The sequence below is a fragment of the Ciconia boyciana genome, chromosome 8, assembly GCF_034638445.1.
Source record: "Ciconia boyciana chromosome 8, ASM3463844v1, whole genome shotgun sequence".
NCBI classification, from domain to species: domain Eukaryota; kingdom Metazoa; phylum Chordata; class Aves; order Ciconiiformes; family Ciconiidae; genus Ciconia; species Ciconia boyciana.
The window spans coordinates 16,774,390-16,788,140 of NC_132941.1; the positions used below are offsets into that span (position 1 = coordinate 16,774,390).

At 38.9% G+C, this 13,751-nt stretch overlaps 1 protein-coding gene across 2 annotated transcripts in view; it reads left to right on the forward strand.

The window, feature by feature from the left end:
• RNF111 (ring finger protein 111) overlaps positions 1-13,751 on the forward strand; it is a 64,808-nt gene that overhangs the window by 45,064 nt on the left and 5,993 nt on the right. For both annotated transcript variants that reach the window (XM_072871609.1, XM_072871610.1), the window contains exons 7-10: positions 236-491; positions 1,263-1,620; positions 4,649-4,774; positions 5,583-5,709. In XM_072871609.1, the coding sequence (XP_072727710.1) occupies positions 236-491; positions 1,263-1,620; positions 4,649-4,774; positions 5,583-5,709 (867 nt within the window). The remainder of the gene's footprint in view (positions 1-235; positions 492-1,262; positions 1,621-4,648; positions 4,775-5,582; positions 5,710-13,751) is intronic.

Here is a 13,751-nt window from a genome sequence, read left to right on the forward strand (position 1 = left end):
TTTATACAATCTAGTGTGATGAATTTAGTCTCTCTCACCAGATTCAAGAACTTAGGAATAAGAAATGTTAACCATATCGAAAGAATGTTCCAGAATCAAGCTTTAAAGCTTAAAACTTTGGATCCCAGTTGCTTGTGATAGTATTTATTTTTGTTTTTTATCGCATTGTGTTTGAGGGTGACTTTGTTTTAAATGTCTGAAGAATTGCTTGAAAAAAGATGGTTTGTTTACGCAGCAGGCATTGCCAGTAGACTTAAGCAGCAGTGGTATAAGAAGTCATGGAAGTGGTGCTTTTCATGGAACATCTGCTTTTGACCCCTGCTGTCCTGGTTCTTCATCTCGAACTGCAATTTATGGGCATCAGGCTGGTGCTGGCCCAAGCCAATCAATAACGATAGACGGATATGGATCAAGTATGGTTGCGCAGCCACAGCCCCAGCCTCCTCCTCAGGCATCGCTGTCTTCCTGTCGGCATTATATGCATTCTCCGTGTAAGTACTGATCAGTACTGGGTACCTGGGGGAGGGGAATCAAACAAGAAAACAGCTTCCCTGACAATGTATGAAAACTCTTACTGTCTGCTTGCTTTGATCTTAGAACTGGCCTAGCAAAACACATATTAAGAGAGGTATTTAAACAGTTCACCTTGTGTAGAGGATTTGAACAGGATCGAGGTGAAGTTAAAATATTTTATTTTCAGTGACCTTAATAACATTCAGACTTCAAAAACTGTATTTACTATGAAAATATTTTTCATCTCCTTTGTATTTTAGCAATGCCTTTTTATTTCTTTTTCCTTGGTCCATCACCCGTCCTGTCCCCGCAATGAGTTCTGCTTAAGCAAGCTCAGAGTGTCAACTCATTTGTTTGATTGTGATTTCTATTTTTGGAATTTTTTGTCTCTACAGAATAGTGGGCTTGTGGGGGGGATTGAATTTTTAAAAAATTTAACAACAAACTTGAAGCAAAATTTCTCACCATATATACCTTTTTCAGTGTGCATCACACAGATTTTTTTTTTTTTTTTTTTTAACCAACATTGGCAAGTGGAATACTTCTGGCTATAGAAACCATGGGTTTCTTGTAGGGTATATTGCTGGAATCACTTTATTTAAAAATTACCTAAATACATATTCCCATGTTGCCACTGTTTACACTAGTGTAATAATATTGAAGCACCTGTGTGAAGATACTCTTTTAAATAAATATAAGTCAAAACCTGCTACTGACCAAATTAAAAGCACCTGATGTTTTCATTGCAGATGCTTCTTTGACCAGACCTCTTCACCATCAAGCTTCTGCATGTCCTCACTCTCATGGAAATCCTCCTCCACAGCCACAACCTCCACCTCAAGTAGATTATGTTATCCCTCATCCAGTGCATCCCTTCCATCCTTCAATCTCTTCTCATGCATCTTCTCATCCTGTTCCACCTCCACCTCCACCACCAACTCATCCTTTAGCCAATGCAGCTGCTCCAATACCACAGCATCTTCCTGCAACACACCAGCCTATATCCCATCACATCCCTGCAACAGCACCTCCTGCACAGAGGCTACATCCTCATGAAGTGATCCAGAGGATGGAGGTCCAGAGAAGAAGAATGATGCAACACCCAACGTATGTCACAAATGTACTCAGAACAATATCTAAACATATAATTCATTTCCCTCAGGTTTGTAAAATGTTGCACGTGAATCTCAAACTGTTAATTGCATGGTTAGGAACTGTTAGTATTAAACCATGGTAAGAAATGTCTGTACATACCATCACAGTCACATGAGCATTAAGACTGAACCTGTTCCATTACATCTCTCAACAGTGTCTCCAGGTAAGGCACGAATGGGGCAAGGAAGAGAAGGGAAGCTTATGTTTCTCTTGCCCATTACTCATCCTCCAGATAACAGGCAGGAATTCCTTTTCAAGCTGGACAGCCTAGACAGTACATCATAAGCTCCTTTCAGATGTGTTCCTTGAAAGTGTGTTTTGCCTTGTTGATGCTGTTAAGATTCTTTTTATCTAACTAATGCTTTAAAATAAAATGAACAATTTATCATAAGAGACTGTTTACCAGGTTTAATTCACATTTAACCTTAGATACTCACCTAGCTTTACTATGCCTTTATGTCTTTAGAAGAGAAGGAAGAGACTGAATAATACGTGTATGAGAATGTGACCAATGTTGGGATGTAGCTTTGGTGATATTGTTTAAGAGATGCTACTGTTGTTGCTAAACTAGATTCATGACACTAGTATCAACAGAAATCAGGTCAGTACTGGCTTGGTACTCAGTCACAAAGTAACTGAAGCTATTTTAATTCTGGAGACAATGCTTTTAAATATCCTAGAGGATTTCAAGAAAGAGCTCTCTAGTTGTTGCTCCTAACTTTGTTATACAAATTGTACTCATAACTAATTTAAAACTGATTTAGAAGTTAATGCTTAAACAAAAGTTTGCTTTAACTGCAACTTTTGAGGCAGTTTCCAGGTAATTCATAAGAATATCTATAGGCAGTAACTGGTCACAAAGTAACACATGACAGACTCTTCCCCCCCGCCCATCCCCCAGGAAAGTCAAATATAACCCTGCTTTCTCAGTCATTAAAATTTTGATCTGTCTGAATCTACACCTCTTCTTTTGTTATCTTTGCTATGCAAATGGCATAACCTCTAAACAGCCTAACTTAAACATACAGGCGTGCTGCTTGTGTATGCCCATGATTATGCAGTCATACACAAAAAGTAATTTTGGAACATTCAAGCCAGTGAATGTGAGACAGCAAGATAGCATTTTAAGGAAAAACAATAGTGGTAGCTATCTTATCAGTTCTGGAAACTTTCTGGTAATTTGGGGATTGGAAATGTGAATATTGGCATTTCTTGGCCTAGTGAATTTTCTTTGTATGTATAGAAGCTGTAGTCAAATGTTGATAATAGGTTCTCCCTTGCCATTCTCTCTGAAGTGCACCAGTCTCAGGTCAGACAGTGTCAGTTTGGTTAGCAAGGTTTTTCCTCTGTACTTTTGTAATCTTATGAAATTGTTCCACCTGTTGGTCTTTCTTTTCCCCTCTAATCATCATACAAATTGCATGCAAAATCAATATCGTAGGTGTCTTGGCCTAACCTCATATAAATCAGATTATACTCGACAACCAGAAACTTGTATATATTCGCTCTGTTATTTAATACACAGACTGAGACTTCCAGCAGACTTGCAGTTCCTTTGGTTCTGTGTCCCAGCATCTCAAAGTGTTCTTAAGATGTTTCATCCTTCATTTCTAGAAATAGCATATTGGATAGTCCAGTTTGTATGCTTCCTGTCTAACAATACAGGACTTTTTCAGGATTGGACGTAGAGAATGGTTAGAGTCCTCTTCTCACTGTCATGTCTCAAGTGTGGGTGCAACAGCTATAACTTCCTTAGGGTCTTGGAATCGGCCACAAAATGTGCAAAAGGCAGTGTATGAGGGTGCACTGTATTTGTATAACATACAGATTTTCTGTTTGTTTTAAATGTGATCACCCACTTTATACTAAGAGTGTGGGATAGACAGCCTAGGAGTTTTACGTTCATAGAAATTTAAAATGTGTTTCTTTTAATTTAAGACTCATTTTAGGAAAAATGGGCCTACATGACATTCAGTTTTTATGGAACTGTGAAAGTTGTTTTGCTATGGGTTGGGGTTTTTTTTTTTTTTTTTAAATTAAAATAGTTTTTCCAGATTTTCCCCCAAAGTTATTTGATAGGCTGAAGGGAGGTGAGACTAATAGTAGGTTCTGCTGATAGGTCTGTTCCCATGTTGATCTGTACCATTGCAGAAAACTAACACTTCTAACATAATTTATACAAGCTTGACAGATTTCTCTGGAGACGTGTCAACTTACCATGATTAGAATAGTGTGCTGTTAAGTAACTTTTTAATTCTCCAGACATGTAAATTTACAAAATGTCTAGTCTACTTTGTCAGTAGTTTAAGGTAGTACAGTAGTTTAAGGTAGAATCTGAAGACAGTGTGCTGCTTTTGGCAAAATCCAAGTTTCTAGGTTGAATAATAATAATAAAAAAAGTTAATTTCTTTCTGTAACTGGGAAGTGGTAAAGTAATAAGTCAGCCGGCAGGTTTTTTGAAGATTTTTTCCAAAACTGTAGTTGTTCTATACCAGCTGGCATGGAAAACACTGCGTGATCTTATTACTTGAGCTATGATGCAAACATGTTTCAAGGAAAATGTCCTCTGATCAGTGTATTAAGTTTCCCATAATTACTTTTGCTGGTATAGTTTTACTAGAAATAAACTGCAGGATAGCCGCGAATGACTCTGAATCTCAACATGACTGTCATGTGGCCTTTGTTTTCCTACCTGCAGTTTGAGATTAGGATTAAACACTTTGTCAGTCCTTCTGTAGTCACGTCTGCGAAGTGAAGGGCAGATCACAGTAGCTGAAGGTGGCTTTGTCTTTGAATGTGAAATCTGTATTATAATTTGTTTCTAACTTATATCCAAAGTTGAAAGTAAAATACTGTATGGGGAATTTTATTATTTTAAACGCATTCCAGTAGTTCAATCTGTAACATTTTGATTATGGATGTTGCTTTCTTGATACTAATGAGTATATGAAATTAACTGTTACTGGTTTATGTTGTTTAGACGTGCTCATGAACGGCCTCCTCCGCATCCTCACAGAATGCATCCCAATTATGGTCATGGGCATCATATTCATGTGCCTCAGACAATGTCTTCCCATCCTCGACAAGCTCCAGAGAGATCTGCCTGGTTAGTAATCAGATACTATTTTAGTTTTTTGGGGCTCGGGACAAAAGACCGTAATGTGCTGATCACAGTGCTGATAATGCTGGCTGGGATTTTCAAAAGTGCTGCATGCATCTGTAGTTTAAAATTTGTAGATGTTGATATGGCTTTGAAATATTGCTTTGAGTACTCAATATCTTAAATATATTTCTAGGGGGTTTTATCCATTGCTTTTAAAATGGAATTGAGTGTTACTGACTCTAGGTAGTTATTTCAATAATTGATTTTAAAATAGGCAAGTAAAACATTGCTGAAGACTATTCTTACATTTATGTTCTTTGTAAAATAGAGGTTTGGATTTGAGTTACAAGCTAATTTGTTCTCTCTCCTCTTTGTCTGAACTTATTTAAAATTGCATCAGGCCCACTCATGAAGGTTACATTTAAGTTCTGCAATATATTTATTATTATTAAAAAAAAAAAGGTACTTTTGACCATTAGGGAAGAGGTGCATGCGTGACAGTTGCCGTTGCCACAGCGTGAGCTACGGTGAAGACTCCACACTGATAACATTCCTGGACACAATAAATGTGGAATTGTCTCTACTGATTTATCATACTAAATCTTCACAGCTATTTAAAAACAACATTTAGTTATGGCAGGATTAAGATGATTCTTTTAGCAAAGTTTAAATAAGTAAAAAAAAAACCAACAAACCTCATGTAAATCTGTTATGCTAGCTGTGCTGTGTTGTATGCTTTCCGAAGTAGTGGAATTATAACTAGGTGTCAAGATGTACCTTTACTGCAATGCCACTTTCTTTCATGTGACAGGGAACTGGGAATTGAAGCTGGTGTGACTGCAGCTACTTACCCTCCAGGGCCCTTGCATCCTCACTTGGCCCACTACCATGCACCTCCTCGACTTCATCACTTGCAAATAGGGGCGCTTCCTCTAATGGTAAGGAGATAGCTTATGAAAAATGATGATCATTGGTCATTGTAATTATTTTGTTTGTCATGAAAATTATTTTAAAGTTTACTGCATTTAATTGGACATGTAACATTGCTGCAAAAGTTAGTGGTTCAACTGAAGAAGAAAATACTCCAGTGTTTCTGTGTGTTGCTCCCAGGTAGGGAGCTAGAACAGGCTCATGTCTAATAAGAGAAAACAGTTTAGGACACTAACATTTCTAACTTCAGCTCTTGTAAAATGAAACATGTTTGAATTAAATTGTCACTTGCATTGCAATGCATTGACCCTCTGCATCTGATTTTTAAAGTTCAGATTCTTCTTTAATGAGTTTTGGCTTGTTAAAGGTACCAACTTTCCACCCAGTGCATGAGGATTAGCACTGGTGCTTTATTTTTAAGGTGTGTATACAGCACAGCTAGAATTCCATCTAGAGATTTTGTTGTTTTCAAATAATATTTGGTGTTCATCAACCTAATTCTGTGTGATAAAGTATACAATTTTGTAGATTGAAGTGGTACAAACAACAGGAAGTGTGAGGGTAAACTAGTCCCTTGTTACACGTAACTTTTTTTAATCTACAGTAGAAAACCAAGGAAAATCAGCATAACTCTCTGACTTTACAGAGTATTATTTTTGAAAGAGTGTTTGTAGGTTTATTTAAAATAGTCTTAATTTTGTTTATTGAAAATTCACAGAGACAAATTTAGTTTAACGGAGTATGTTTAGTGTTTCTATGTGGTATTCTGTGTGGCTAACCCATATTATTTAACCCTCTTAAAGCTAGATAATGTAACCAAAATTGTGGGCTCATCTGTAAATGATGCTAAAATTTTAATGAAAAATCAACCTGCAAGCCTTGTCCATCCAAAGTTCCTCTGTTAGTAGCCAGAATTGACATCTAGGGGTTGAACTCTAAATTTACAACCAATACTGTAATAGGTGTCTCTTCATAGTCTGGTCTTGCATTGCTTGTTCCTTGCTATTTAACTAACAAACATGATAATAATCCTCAAGTACTTCCCTGGTATATCAGGGTTGGTAATTCATTGATGCACAGCTTGCATACTTACCACAGACTTTCTAGAGCAGTCTGTAGAATTTGGTATTTTAGTGTAGCTAACAAGATCCTTACTGCATAGCCTTATCTCCTGTATATCATCTATTGAAATTAAGATTTTCTGCATTCTTCTTCAGTTGGGTGTCTGTTTTTTCAAGTGGATGAAAAATGGCTTGCCTCTCTCACATTTATTTCATGTGTTGTACTGTAACAGATAGTATCAGTTGCTTTATATTCTCAAAGAGAAAAGGCCCTCCTAATAGTTCAGGGAACTGCAATTGCATTAGGAGGCAGCAAGTTAAACATACGCCTATTTTATCTCATTTTCTATCAGGGCTAATCAGTCAATTATGGGATTTATTTCCACTATTGCTGTGAAGTTTCTAGAAACTTCAGAGTTCAGCTGATCTTTATATTACAGTGTGATGAGAAACTTTTAACTGTATTTTAACTTTCATAGGGGTATTCCTACAACTAAAATGTTACACAAGCCAGTAGTTGGGACCCCACTGTTTATCTTCTTTTTAGCAGTAGAATGGAAGAAAGCTGTGATAGAGAATCTTCAGAAGTATTTCCTGAATGTGTGATAAAATACTTGAGGGAGTCTTGCCCTTCTGCTCAGTAACTGCTGTTACTAATTTATAAAAGTGTCAGATGAAATAGGGTTCTTCAACTCTACAGAAACATGTGTTTGGGTAGGGATATCTAATCCTCATAACAGTAATTCATGAATCTCTGGATGAAATGGAATTGAAGTTGTTTGTATTTTGAGTTTTTGTACACATTGTACTGACAGCATGTTTTACAGTGTATAGACTGCCGTAAGCAGTACTTCTCGAATGTTTGGGATCTGTTTTGAACCTTACTGTGATCAGATGGAGTGTTACAACTTTGAAGTTGTGTTCTGAGTCTCTGACTAATTTGAAGTGTATTCAGATTACATGCACTAGAAGAACATAAAGGCAGGTTAGAGCACTGCTAGAAGTTATATATACAATGAGTTCAAAGCATTACAAATGCGTTTTGATGACTCTACCCCTTCTATGGCAATAATGAAAGCCAAAGTTTTCTTCGTTTGCATGTCTGTGAGAGTACCGCAGATTTGTCAGCAAAATTGATTTTGAATATAGAGGAAGTAGTCAGTGAAGTTTTTCATCTAACAAACTTAACTGGATATTAAAAAAAAGTGCCAGTTTAGTTTTTGTTAAAGAGCAACAGATTAATTGCAGCTGTCACCTGGGTTTTTTCATTGTAACTTTAGGAACAGGGGCAGGGGAGGAGAGGCCAAACTGTGATTAGAGACCCTCTAAGTGGTTAATGTTATGAGGAGTGCTTTCTTCTTTCAGTAACTACAGAGGGTACTAAATAGCAGTTTACAAGGCTCACTAGTTGTATTCTCAATGCACATGTCATCAAACGTTGATGTTCTGCAGTCTTTATTTGGGGGGGCGGGGGGAAAGTCTTTTAAAGTAACTCACGCAGTAGCTCAACTAAAAAATTAATTTGTGTTGAATCCACTTTCTGAAATATCATGCTGCCCAACAGGCAGTGTGCATTTTTTTCTGTCAGTTCTGGAGTACCCCTTCAAATTACTGCCAGACCGTAAAGGGCATAATGGATTATTTGGGCTTTAATGACGCTGGTACTCTGATATATCAGTTTCAGATTTTAATTGGATGCAGATAAACTAATCTTCATCTAGCCGTTGTTGGAATGTAGACTGAAGTTTTAATCCTCAAGGAGACAAAATGATAAAGATATGTTGGGGGAGTTAATTAGTGTTCAGCAGCTTTGATGGTCCAAATAGAGGGTGGGGGAAACAATCTCCTTTTCTGTTAGCTTGGTTGAAGAAACTTTCACCTGTTCAAATGTTGCTTCAGGAGGAATCCTAGATTAAAAGCAGTTAAAAAGAGCTTCCTTCATATCTGTGTAGACAAGGATTAGGCTGCTTCCCTCTTTGATTTAACACAATTACTTCGTTAAGTGTGACCCTGGCTTAGAGTAGTCTGTGTTCCCATCGTTACTGCTTTAATGCTGTGTATGTGCTGAGCAAAGATCTTCTGTCAAAGTGATTTTACGATGGATTCCATTCTGGACAAATACCCATTCTGCGAACTTGAACAACATTTTTAGGAAGAATCAACTGAAGATCAATGCATGGCATAAGTAATGAAACATCAGAGAAGACAGACACAGGAGACAGAGGCTTTATCTGTTTCTCTGTTCTTCTCTGATGCTGGTGCTTGTTGTTAGATGCCACTTCAATTTCTGTTTACTCTGAGTGACTTTGGCTGCTCTTTTGGCACTGTTGATGAAAGGCTTTTTGACTCAGAGTGCCCAGCACAGGTTATCACATCTGTGGTGGACAGGATGGGAATATCCATAATTTAGTAAGCTGAGATAGATGTTAAAAGGAACATTACTTTTTCGTAATGAACTGCATACCAGCCATAATTCTGACTAGCCAAACCATACTTACGGCTGTAATGCATATCCAGGCAGAATTCCTTTTCTTCTGTTGCTTCAGGAAGGAAAAGGCATCCTAGTTTGTAGTGAAATCTGGAAGGAGAAAAAGTCCAAAAAGAAATCTCCAGAAGATGTTTCTAAATTTGCCCTGAGGACACCCTGAAATGGTCCCCTTCTTTATACTGCTGGCTTTGCTGTGTCTCATGTTTTCCAGATGTTATCCATTTACGTAAATGATCAGAATGCTAAGTTCAGCTGTAAAATTGGTTACTTCTTGTAATTGCAAAGATTAGAATACTTCTAACATTTTTCAGGCTTCAAAAAATAAGTAAGGATTAGAAAAATGGAGAATAATGTGTTATTTTCTGTAAAGTTTCAAAAGTCTGCAGACATTAATTTAGAAATTGTAATTTAATTCAGCTTTGAGATAGGAACTTGCTTTGAATATGAGTTTGTTACTAGGACACTTCAAAAAAAGTCAGTGCTTTATATTTTAAATCTGCTCTGTTAAAGGAAGGGTTATTTTTATGAATTGGATTTGTTCTTTTTTGTCATTTAATGGGGGGATGGGGTAGAAGGTTAAAACTAGGAGGTCTTCTTTCTCCCCCCTTCCATCTTCTCTTCCATAATCGAAGAAGAAAAACAAAATCTCTTCAGCTTTAAACTGATAACTAAATTTTAAATGGAATATAGACCTGAAGTAAGCAGTGTTCCCTTTGTGGCTTTTAACTTAATATACTTTTAGTCTTGTGTAGGTGAATAACTAACTACAACTGGTCTAGGATTTTGACTATTTAAAACTTAAGTAACAAACCTGCCACTGATAGCGTATACTATTCAGCTTGTTTTTAAAACATGCAAAGCTGTCATAGATAGAATTTTCAGGTCATGTTATGCATAGTAGTGGGATTTGGTGGTGGGTGGTGGTTGTTGTTGTTTTTTTTTTTTAGTTTCAGTCTTATAAAATAGATCTTACATAATGGAGGCTATTTACGTGCCTCTCAAATTGTTTCAGCTACCTCTTAATCAAAGTTAAGTTCCTGGGATATGCTGTGCCAGTCTCTTGACTCCAGCTTCTTCTGCCTTTTTGAATAGTGTCTTGTTGATTGTGAATTTCGGGGGGGGCCAGGGAATTATCTGGACTTTATAGTTTGCTAGCTATGGTGTAATAAATCTCTGTAGGGTTGATGCAAGCCTTTGGAAGACTCTTTAATTTATATGTGAACCTAGGCTGCAGTTTGCCAGTCAGAGGAAGATCTCTGGATCACAACTTAAAAAAAAAAAAAAAAAAAATTACTTATGGTAACTTAACCTCTCTCAGGTGTTATACATCCAGCTTTCATATGCTGTCCCCTCTTTTTCTTCTATTTCAGAGCCTTACTGTTTTGTTCCTTTAACTGTTGAATGACTCAGAGTGGTTGAGGCCATCTTTACACTTAGTTGTAAAAATTGGGATGGATTTGGAGGTATAGGCCAGTAGGTCCCAGTACATTATGGTAGATGTGTGCTGGTCAGAATAGTATTACTCAGAGTGTAGTCATACAGGTATCACAGCTCTTAAGAGATGCAACTTTCATACAAAAAAAGCTAACAAAACTGTAAAATCTGAACACTTAACTTAAGGCTGTAACTTAATGTAGCTATAGTAGTTCAAGGTGAACTTTAGGTTTGAAATAGCCTTCATTAGCTGCATCAAATTTAACTGCATTTCTCAAACAAGAAAATGGTCTTTTGTAATGCAGCTGCTAATTTTTTCTTAATATAAACATGTGTCCTGGTTTCAGCTGAGATAGAGTTAGTTTTCTTCCTAGTAGCTGGTATAGTGCTGTGTTTTGGATTTAGTATGAGAACAATGTTGATAACACACTGATGTTTTAGTTGATGCGAAGTAGTGCTTACACTTAAGTCAAGGACATTTCAGCTTCTCATGCTTTACCAACTGAGAAAGCTGGAGATGCACAAGAAGCTGGGAGGGGGCACAGCCAGGACAGCTGACCCAAACTGCCCAAAGGGCTATTCCATACCATGTGATGTCATGCTCACTATATAAACTAGGGGAAAGCTGGCTGGGCATCAGTGAGTGAGTGGTGAGCAGTTGCATTGTGCATCACTTGTTTTCTGTATTCTATTATTATTATTATTTTCCCTTCCTCTTCTGTCCTATTAAACTGTCTATCTCAACCCATGAATCTTACTTTTTTTTTTTTCCCCCCTGATTCTCTCCCCCATCCCACTGTGGGGGGGAGCGAGCAAACGGCTGTGTGGTGTTTAGCTGCCTGCCGGGTTAAACCATGACAGTCCTTTTGGCGCCCAATGTGGGGCTCAACAGGTTGAGATAACAAATCTGACCAGAGTGCGTTAGAACAGATTTGTTATAAACATTCATTATGTTAGTTTGATAGTTGCCGGTCACTATGTTGATTAATTTCCTCTCAAATTTGTTGTGCTTGTTCTCAGAGTTGTGTTATATAACACCTTACTTGCAGTATATGTTCCCTGTTGTGCTGTTTATCACCTCTGGGAGCTGGGTCAAGGTTGTCATTTTGCTGCACTTTGTAACACTGGTTTATGATATTGTGAGACTAATCTGGTATTTCTGCTCAGCACTGCCATCATCTCTGTACTTTGGGAGCCATCTCTCGGAAACTATTAATAATTACACTCTTTTACCTTTTCTCCTCGGGGAGCCAATGTATGGCAGAGACACCTTCCTTCACCTTCCCCTTCTCCTCCAGGCTACTTACAATAGCTCTTGAGAATTTTGAATATCCTTGGGATGTTCAAACCAGTATGTTCCTGTTGCTTCTACTCCTGAATGTGTTTCAGGTCTTGTTTAAAGTTAAACAACTATTCAGGAATACCACTCAGAGATCTACCCCAAGGCTGGATAGTTAAGAGTGGCAGGGTGCGTGGGATAGTATGGGCAAGTACCTAGGAGAGTGGGCTCCTCCAATGTTTCGGAACTTCACCCCCAAACAAGTGCAGAATCCTGAAAAACTAGTAAAATATTTGGAAAAAGTATGCTGTCACCCTGGCAACTCCAGAGACACACAAATCACTGCAACGTGCTGGGGCCTGGCCCATGCCTACCGAGCCCTGTTCAACACTATTCAGTATGCCCAAGGGGAAGAGAAGGTCTCTGGATCCAACAACAAAACGGCAGGTACTGCGGCTACTCCAGCGCTGGCGGCAGGCAATGTGGCTGAACCAGAGAACCAACCTGTGCTGGTATCAGTTGCACCTATACACAAGAAGAAATCTTGGAAGCAAAAGTCATCTCGTTTAGTAAGGGATGATGAAAAAGCAGGGCCATCACAAGAAGAACAACTCATAAACAAGACAGTAACCACCCGATCCTTATCCCTGAGTGAGCTGCGAGATATGCAAAAAGATTTCAGCCATCGTCCAGGTGAGCACGTTGTCACTTGGCTTCTCCAGTGCTGGGATAACGGGGCCAGTAGCCTGGAACTAGAGGGTAGGGAAGCCAAACAGCTGGGATCCTTTCCTAGGGAAGGGGGCATTGACAGGGCGATTGGACAAGGCCCACAATCCTCAGCCTCTGGAGGCGACTCCTGTCAGGTGTGAAGGAACGATATCCCTTCAAGGAAGATGTTATATATCACCCAGGCAACTGGGCCACCATAGAGAGAGGTATCCAGTACCTGAGGGAATCAGCCATGCTGGAGGTGATTTATGGCGACCTGGACAGTGAGCAGTTATCCAAAAATCCAGATGAAGTCCAGTGCACACGACCCATGTGGCGGAAGTTGGTACGGAGTGTACCGTCATCATATGCCAACTCATTGTCAGTATTGACCTGGAAAGATAGAGAGGAACCAACAGTGGATTAATTGGCTGGCCATCTCTGGCAATACAAAGAAAATATTTCTTCCTCCCTTGTCTCAGCTGTGGAGACGCTGTCCTGGGAGGTCCAGCAACTCAAAGAGGATAGGTCTCACTGGTCTGTACAGGTGTGGAGTATCTCAGCTATTAGGAGTAAGCATTCCTCTGCCTAAGAGAGAGGATAAAGAGAGTACGCACCATGGGGCACCCTATGGTTTTACCTGCATGACCACAGAGAGGACATGAGGAAGTGGGATGGAAAACCTACCTCAACCGTAGAGGCGTGGGTACGTGAGTTGCAAGGAAAAACAATCACAAATGGGGGTTCTTCCAGGAAAATTGCTGCTGCAGTTTGCAGTGGATGGTTCCCCAGACAGAGTAGAAGGACTGATATCACTTCTGATCTTAATAAAGGGACTTCTGACTTGTGTTTACAAGAAGTGAGTAATGAATACTGTGACCAGGACTAGAGGGGCCCTGCCTCCAGCCAGGTGGAGGAAAGGGACAACGGGGTTTACTGGACGGTGTGGATTCAATGGCCTGGCACATCAGACCCACAGGAGTATAAGGCTCTAGTGGACACCAGTGCACAGTGCACCCTAATGCCATCAAGCTATATAGGGGCAGAATCCATCTGTATTTCTGGAGTGACAGGGGGATC